General features: G+C 38.0%; 1 protein-coding gene across 1 annotated transcript; it reads left to right on the plus strand.

Annotated features, from left to right (window-relative positions):
• The first annotated feature begins 4,321 nt into the window (after window positions 1-4,321).
• Window positions 4,322-5,682, plus strand: LOC107030058. The gene is made up of 2 exons (XM_015231463.1): window positions 4,322-4,591; window positions 5,509-5,682. Exons 1-2 carry the CDS (start codon window positions 4,322-4,324, stop codon window positions 5,680-5,682), a joined length of 444 nt encoding a protein of 147 aa, XP_015086949.1.
• The last annotated feature ends 3,516 nt before the right edge of the window (window positions 5,683-9,198 follow it).

A 9,198-nucleotide genomic window follows, 5' to 3' on the forward strand; every position in this document is an offset into this window, starting at 1 on the left:
TCATAAAAGATCCAACTCTTCATAAAAGTCGCAACTCTTCATTAAAGTTGCAACTCTTCATAATAGTCGCAATTCTTCGTGTAAGTCGCAACTTTTCATAAAAAGCCACAACTTTTCATAAAAAGTCACAACTTTTTGTGAAAGTCGCAACTTTTCATAAAATTCACAACTTTTCATGAAAAGGAAGACCAATTTTTTGGAAATAAATAAGTTAAAAGAGAATCCTGACTTGTGGTGACGCCACATAGGCGGGCTTAGGGTTCTCTTTTATATAAATATATGATTATTTTTAAAAAAAATTAATTAAAATTTTAATTCTTCGGTGCACTATAGTTTGAAGACCCTTAAACCAAACACCGAACTGAAGAACTAATCTTTTGTAATAATAACACCGAATGGGAAAACAAAAGAACTGAATTAGTTCGGCTCTGTTTGGTTTTATGGTTTTCCAGTATTTATGCCAACCCCTAATTTAAAAATGTGAAGTTGATCAATGAAAACCATCTACGATCCTTAGATGAGCTTTCGTTAGACTCAATGAGGTTTAATTAGGAGACCTGAACCGCGACCCTATAAGAATAACAAAAACACATTTTTTTTAATTCTTCCCGCATCACCCTTTCCCTATTATCCAACCATTATAACCCATTAACTCCCCCTCCTTAACCATTTATAATACCCAATTATATTCTTAAAATAATACTCACTCCACACTCATCATCTCCGAAAGTAGTTTGTTCCTCCATAAAAAAAAAATTTAATTCAATTCAAGTTGGACATACACGCAAAAAGGGTGCAAGTCAGTAAACCCTAAAGTAGAGCACTCAAGTCTTTGATTTCAAACTACACTCATACAAATTCAAACTCAATTCAAAAGGTATGAAATCCACCCCTGATTAGATAATTCAATTGAAGGTTGGAGTTATGACTTGACCTAGGGTTGATATATTTTTATGTTAAAATTGATGTTTTAATCCTGTCAATCAACCATTTGGATGATAGTATCGTGAGTATTGTCGATTGGTTTCATAAATGTCATTGGATTTGAATAAACTAAAAGTGAATTAAACTTAACCTAGGGTTAAATTATTAGTCTAATTTTTGAGAAAACCCGAGGGATGATGGTTAATTACTGTTATGTGGAGGATGACTACAAATTATGAAAAACATGAATAGGTTTGGGCTATTAGAATTAAAGATTTCATTTGTCTGGGTGAAATAGCATATTGGTCTGGGTTTTTGATTCCTACAGAGGTCTTCTACAAATCATAGAAAGTTCTAAAATCCGTAGATTTCATAGACAAGATTAATAGGTTAGTGTTTCCCATTTCCCTCTAATATATGAGTCGTATGAATTCCTACAGTTCGTAGGTAGGTCTTGTAGTTTATAAATAAAATTCCAATAGCTCAAGTTGTGAACTACGAACTGACCTATGGTCTGTAGAAACTTTGACGGACCATACTGTTAGTGCGTAGTTCCAACTACTGAAACTTAAAATGTGGCCTTCCTTCCTACGATGGGACCCTATGGGTGGTAGAACCTTCTACGGTCCGTAAGAACATAATAGTGTACGACCATGAAATTGTTTTAAGTTTTATTGATTTTTTATTTATAGTATTTCTTGCTTTCTTCTAACCTGTTCTTTGTGACTATTGATACATATGATTCGGAATCCAAGTCGGGCACCACTAAGAGACAACCTGCTGAGTATGGATAGTCCTATTATTGTTATACTAATTGAATCCTATTTGGGTTATACTACTGTAGTATTAGAGACATCCTATAGTGTATATATACACATCCTTGTATAGAAGTAAAGTAAGCCACATAATAATAATAATAATAATTGAATTATATCTTCATGGTTTTACATGGTATCAGACGCCATGGCAGGAGCCAATTCCTCTATCTCCTCCGCTTCTTCTTCACCCACAACTCTCAGTCATGCTCACCACTTTATCTCCATTAAACTTAACTCGAAGAACTACCTTTTTTGGCGAACACAACTATTGCCTATCCTCCGTGGTCAAAATCTTCATGGTTACATTGACGGGTCTACTCCGTGCCCAGCGTCAACTATCACCGACACTATTGGTGCCAAGCCAAACCAAGATTACTTCCAATAATCATTGGAATGAATACGTCGAAGGAGGTCTGGGACGCACTTGCAGCTACTCTATCTTCTCCATCTAATACGCGGGTTCTCAATCTCCATATGCAACTACAAAACTTAAAACAAGATTATATCTCTGTCACGCAATACTTACACAAGGCCAAACTCATCTCGGATGAACTTTCGGCTGCTGGACGACCACTTATTCTTACAAACCAAAATATATATATCTTTAAAGGGTTTCGATCAAAATTTAAATACATTGTTACTACCTTATCAGCCCGTCCCGAGCCAGTAACTTTCATAGAAATTCATTGTTTATTGCTAGATCACGAATTCATCAATGGCTTCTCTTTCTCATCCCTCTCTTTATCATATTCTACCCCTTCGGAATCCATTAATCAATCAGCATCCCACCTTAGTGATAAAAGTACTCCAACTGACCGTAATGTCCACCCAATTCCAATTGAGGTAGAGGTCGTTCATATCGCGGTCGTGGTGGACGTGGAGGATGTTCCCATCAATCAGCAATGGTAGTCCTATGATTCCCGTCCTAGATGCTAAATTTTCAATGGCGGCAATCATCTTGCCAACACTTGTTATCAATGCTACAACAAGTCACCCTATCCTACTGCAAACCTAGCTTATCCATCCCCCCCCCCACCAACAATCAATGGTTTCCAGATATAAGCGCTATTTATCACATCACCCCAAATATCACTAATATTCATCAAGTTGAGGATTACAAGGGACCAGATCAAGTTCATGTTGGCAACAGCCATGGCCTTCCCATTCACCACATTGATAAATCTCTTCTTACCTCTCCCTTTCGCTCTTTTTCCCTTAAGAATATTTTACATGTTCCCACTATCACAAAGTCTCTTCTTTCTGTTCAGCGTTTGCTATCGACAATAATCCTTTTTTTTAATTTCACCCATATCACTTTCTTGTTAAGGATTGGAATACCAAGAAGCCTCTTCTTTCCAGTCAGGGTAGTGGTGGTCTCTACACTCTCAATTCATCTCCTCCAGTGGACTCTTCCTCTGTGTCAGCTCATTATTCCATCAAGGCATCTCCTTCATGTTGGCATCTTCGTCTCGGTCATCCGCATCAACGAATTCTTCAACAAATACTTAGGAAAAATAATTTGCCTTGTAGTAGTTCTAGATTTAATATGTATGCAGTGCTTGTAAATTGGGCAAGTCACACAAATTATCTCTTCCTTTGAGTCTCAATAAAAGTTCTTCAATTTTACAATTATTATATGTCGATGTTTGGGGTCCAGCTCCACTTCTTTCGTCACAAGGCCATAAATACTTTTTAGTTTTTGTTGACGACTGCATAAGTTATACTTGGGGATTTCCCATTTCGAACAAGTCTGATACCTTAGCCGTGTTTCAAAAATTCAGAACTCTTGTTGAGCGACAATTCAACACTAAAATTCAATCTATACAATCTGATTGGGGAGGGGAATTTTGTTCCATGTACCCTATTTTACCCGATCTTGGTATCTCACATCGTATATCATGTCCACATACCCACGAACAACAAGGTAAGGTTGAATGAAAACATCGACATATTGTTAAAACTGGACCTAGTCTTCTTGCTCATAGTTCTACTCCCGCTCGCTATTGGCATTTTGCATTCGAATCAGCAGTTTATCTAATTAATCGACTCCCTTCATCTACAACTAATGGTCTTTCTCTATATGAACTCGTCCATCACTCCATACCAAACTACGGTTTTCTGAAAGCTTTCGGTTGCTTGTGTTATTCGTACTTACACCCCTACAACAAGCACAAGTTTGATATTCGAAGCAATCCTTGTGTCTTTCTAGGATATAGTCCCAGCCACTTGGGTTATAGATGCCTTGATAGCTCCACCGGACGATTTTATATTGCCCGACACATCAAATTTGATGAGATCAAATTCCTATTTGCCGAACCTTCTATCCTTGGCCCTCCCCCATCCCAACCAACTTCATCACACCCTTGGGTTTCTCTCCCTATTGCATTCCTCCAAATTCTAGTCCTTCATAACATTCCACACCTCCTAGTTTATTTCCATCCGCACCTAGTGACACTCTTCATTTTTCGTCATCACATTGTAGTACTAGTCACGGTCCCCACCAAATTACTATACCCATCACCTCTCCTAGTGAGCCTTGTCCTTCATCGTCGACGTTGTGCCTGACTACATCACCTTCAATGGCTGACTTCTCTAATTCCAATCTTGTTCCTAATCCGTCTCTACCACACAAGCCACAAACATCAAGAGCTCATCACATGAAGCCTCGCAATATGAATCCTTCCACTAATTTAGCTTCTGCCTCCACACCATCCCCTCCCACAATTGAGCCAACTTGTTTCACTGAAGCAAATAAATACAAAGAATGGAGAGCAGCCATGACGTACGAATTGGATGTTTTTCTCCGCAATGATACATGGTCCTTGGTCCCTTATGATCCATCAATGAATGTTCTAGGGTGCAAATAGGTGTTTCATATTAAAAGAAATTCAGTGGTGTTATTGATCTTTATAAGGCTCGCCTCGTCGCCAAAGGATTCCATCAACTGGAAGTCCATGACTACTCAGAAACTTTCAGTCCGGTCATCAAACCAACCACAGCAACACATCGTTAGTCTGTATACCAATTGGATGTCCAAAATGCTTTCTTGCACGAGGATCTTCAAGAGCAAGTTTTCATGTCTCAACCATCAGGTTTTACTCATCCTCTCTAGCCTAACCACGTATGTCACCTAAATAAGTCTCTCTACGGCCTCAAACAAGCACCTAGGGCCTGGTATATGCGACTTCTTCATTTTCTCGAGCATATGGGATATGGTGCCTCCAAATCAGACACATTCTCTGTTTATTTACATTGAAAATGATATAACAATATATATCATGGTCTATGTAGATGATATAATAATTATGAGGAGTCACACCTCATTTTTGGATTCAATTATTTCTAAGATCGGGTCTGAATTTTCCATACGTGATTTGGGTCCTTTAAGCTACTTTCGTGGTGTTCAAGTTTCTACAGGGCCAAATGGTATTTTCCTCTCCCAACACCAATATATCAGCAATCTTCTATCCAAGGCTTGCATGCAACAGTGCAAACCTTTAGTAACCCCTATGGCAGTGAATACAAAGCTTCATACAGAGGACAACCCACTATTTTCTGATGCAACTATGTGTCGGCATGTTTCGGCGCATTACAATATGTCACTCTCACACGCCCGGACCTTGCATTTGTGGTTAATAAAGTATGTCAATTCATGCACAATCCCACGGAAAATCACTGAGTTGCTGTTAAACGGATACTACACTACTTACAACACACTCAATATCATCGTTTTCACATTTCTTTCTCATCTAATTTGCTACCTCAGGCTTTAACTAATTCAGATTGGGCAGGCTGCATAGATGATCACAAATCCACAGGTGGCTATGCAATCTATTTAGGTGTTGCTCTTGTCTCTTGGTCCTCGAAGAAACAATGCACTGTCTCTACGTCCTTCACTGAATCTGAGTACAAAGCTCTTGCGATGCAGCTTCTAAATTAGCTTGGGTCCAATCTCTCTTGTCTGAGTTAGGTGTGTGTCTCCCAAAGGCTCCAATTCTTTGGTGTAACAACATTGGTGCGACGTACCTTTTCATTAATCCAGTATTTCATGCTTGGACGAAGCACGTTAAAATTGATTTTCATTGTGTTTGTGACAAGGTTGGTCAAAAGATCTCTTTGTGCACTATTTATCCTCCAAGGATCAAATTGCAGATGTTTTTACTAAGCCTCTCTCGTCCACCAGGTTTGAGTTCATGTGATCCAAGTTGAATGTGTTTTTCCACCATCAGCTTACAAGGGGAGTATTGATACATATGATTCTGAATCTATGTTGGGCACCACTAAGAGACAACATGTTGAGTATGGATAGTCCTATTATTGTTATACTAATTGAATCCTATTTGGATTATACCACTGTAGTATTAGAGACATCCTATAGTGTATATATACACATCCTTGTTCAAAAGTAAAGTAAGCCATATAATAATAGTAATTGAATCATACCTTTCGTGGTTTTATAGTGACTAACAAGTGTTCCCACAGGTATTGTGCCGCCAATATGTTATTTACAAAGATAGGGGAAATCCACAACACCCTTTGTGCCCCAGTTTTAGTTATGAATGAACCCATAGATAATGAACAAAGTGGGTCAGAATACAACCCTGGAATGGGATGACTCACCTAGGCCACCAAAAATCACCAAACACCAATCCCAAACTCGAGACGATCGCGGATCGTTTGGTATAGTTGCACCAACCCAATCCTCAAATCTCCAGTATGAAGAGGGAGGGTGTTGGATCACAGAGAAATGAGGGTAATTCACCTATTGAGTGTGCACAGGATCTTAGTACGTATCATAGTCCAGTTTGAGGGGTCTCACTCTAAGGGATCAGACGAGCTCGCGTAGTGCAACAACCAAATTGTTTTGAGCTACTTCGCATGTTCCATATCTTTAGGAAGTCGGTTGACCGTAATATGAGAAGAAACCCCAGCCATCCTATTACTGAGGAGCTGAGATTGTTGACTGGTAGTGTGCACACTGCTCTAGAGATACATGCACTGTTCAAAGTACATCGGTGAGAGTGGATGATAAATTCCCCGAGCAGTCCAGTGAAAATACAGTCTGGGAATTTTATTCATCATGTCCTACCAAAGTCAAGAATTCAATGCCAAAAAAGGGAAAGGATCTAATACAATCTCCTCTTTTGAGCAGCAGAGTTCGAGAAGTTCCGGTTGACATCTTTGAGCGTGACCATTCGCTGATTTTTCCATGGCTTGATTTATGAGAAAATTGAGTCAACAAAACTATTTGATTATAAGATGCAAGTTGTGCGTGATACAAGTAATTAAGGTTGATTCTCAAAAAGAGGATTTATCGAGGTGGGTTGCTAGATATGTTGCAAAGTAGGGGGTTGCCGCTGATTGGGTATGCTGTTCTTTCCTAATCAAAAACGCCTCAGTGAACTTCTTTGCAAAATTTTGATGGTCGATTGGTTGTTCTTGCTTATCCCCCCGCTATGGTGGATAATCATTTGATTCATGATTGGACGATGATGGTTTTACATCTAACGTATGGATATGATATTTATTTTTCTCGGGTGCTTATTATGAGATGCATGAGAGAGCATTCCAGGTTGCCACGATTCTCCCCTTTCCCGGGCTGATATTATACTTATGCCAAGAGTTCATAGTGCCACTACTTAGGGGTATTGACCCACTGATTCCTCATATTCGCACACTAGGGATATTAGGCTTATCTTGGATATGGAAAACTTATATCTGGGCAATGGAACGGGATGTACCGGTATCGTTCCGATTCGTTCCGGTTCGGTTCCCTACGAGATGGAATGGGATATCCTGAACCGGGACACGAAACGGAACAGAACCGAGGTTTAGTACCGGTGTACGGGTACCAGTTTATTCCGGTTTCGATTGTATTCTGATTAATTAATATTTATTAGTTAATTTATATTATAAAATTTATAAATTATAATTTATATTTTATATTAAATAATAAATACTACCCAACTACCCCCTATTAGTATTACATTAGTATTACATTCAAGACTTAGTTAAAATAAAACCCTTCCTAGAAGGTGGTTGCTTAAACTATGCACTCTACTAATGTTGTAAATTGAAATTCTAATTTGTAATAAAAATTTAAATAAATTAAATTGATATTTTTTTAATTTGTGTAATTATTTTATCCTTATTTTTATTTAAATTTTTTAAAATTACAAATTTAATTTATTTAAATTACAAGTTATAAATATAACTTATAAATTAATACATATTAATAAATAATAAGTAATAACTTTTAAACTTCAAAAGATTTAAACCTTGAAAACTTAATAAGACTTAACTTGCAAACTTAATAAGTAAAATTTTTTAAAAAAATCTTTAAAATAAACTATAGTAAAAGATTACGTTATAAATTTAAAAACTATTAATTTAAACTTAGAGAAATAAAAAAAATATTCATATCTTCGTAATTCAAAAAAATCATTTTTTTGAAATTGCTAGATGTGTCATCCCCGTTTATCCCATTCCATTCCATTCCGGTCTGTTCCAGTTCCATCCCGGTATATAGTGGGACGGAATGAAACTGAGTAACCATCCCGATAATTCTGGTCCGATTCATTCTGTTACCGGTCAACTCGTCTCGTTCCGGTCCTGTACCGGTTCGTTCCGATCTATTGCCAAGTCTTAGGGAAACCCGACTGCACCACTACTCGGCTCAGATTTAGCATGCCATCGATGCCTGCTACTGAGAAGACCGAAGAGGGTCAGGTTCTTGCAGGAGATACTCTTACTGCTCAGCATGTGGAGGTGACACATACATCTACATTCGCCCAGGATGATTGCACATCACATGCTTCTACAACATCGGGTGTCTCTACTTTGCCTGTTGCCAAACTACAACGGCTAGAGACTCATATGGCTCAGTTGTTGCAACATCTTTAACCCTGGATGCAGACAGTCGTTGAGGACTCTGAGATGAGGATGAAAGTTTTTATTACAAAGCATACTTAGGCCACACATCGGAGGATACATGCCTTCGAGTTGAGGATGCTAGCTCAGCCCCAGACTACGCCGAGTGTAGATCTTGCAAGGTTACAAACAGAGTTGGCCAAACTCTGAGCTGATGTTGATGAGTTGGCTGCTGTAATTTATTTTGCACCAGATCATTCACCCTAATATTGTAGATTTATTCACTAAGGCATTGTCAACATCCACGCATTTGAGAAGCTAAATATAATATTGGAATACATTGTCTCCGAGATATCAAATAATTTTTTGATTAGGGGGAGTAAAATATGTGTTGTACTCATTTTTTTTAACCAAGGTTTTGTCCCATAGGGTTATTTTGGAAAGGTTTTTAATGAGGCATCACTCAAGGCTTATTATAACTTTTGCATTTTTTTCTCGTTGCTAGGTTTTTCCCCACTGAAATTAATTTTTATTTTTATTGGTTATAATAAAGTTTAACTCTTCAATATATTTTTCTGTTGACACA

The sequence above is a fragment of the Solanum pennellii genome, chromosome 9 (genome assembly GCF_001406875.1).
Source record: "Solanum pennellii chromosome 9, SPENNV200".
Classification (NCBI taxonomy): Eukaryota; Viridiplantae; Streptophyta; class Magnoliopsida; order Solanales; family Solanaceae; genus Solanum; species Solanum pennellii.

Coding starts and splice junctions, on each gene's coding strand:
- LOC107030058 (XM_015231463.1), top strand. CDS start 4,322: ATGGCTGACTTCTCTAATTCCAATCTTGTTCCTAATCCGTCTCTACCA. Junction 4,592..5,508: donor CTTATGATCCATCAATGAAT/GTTCTAGGGTGC, acceptor TTGCTACCTCAG/GCTTTAACTAATTCAGATTG.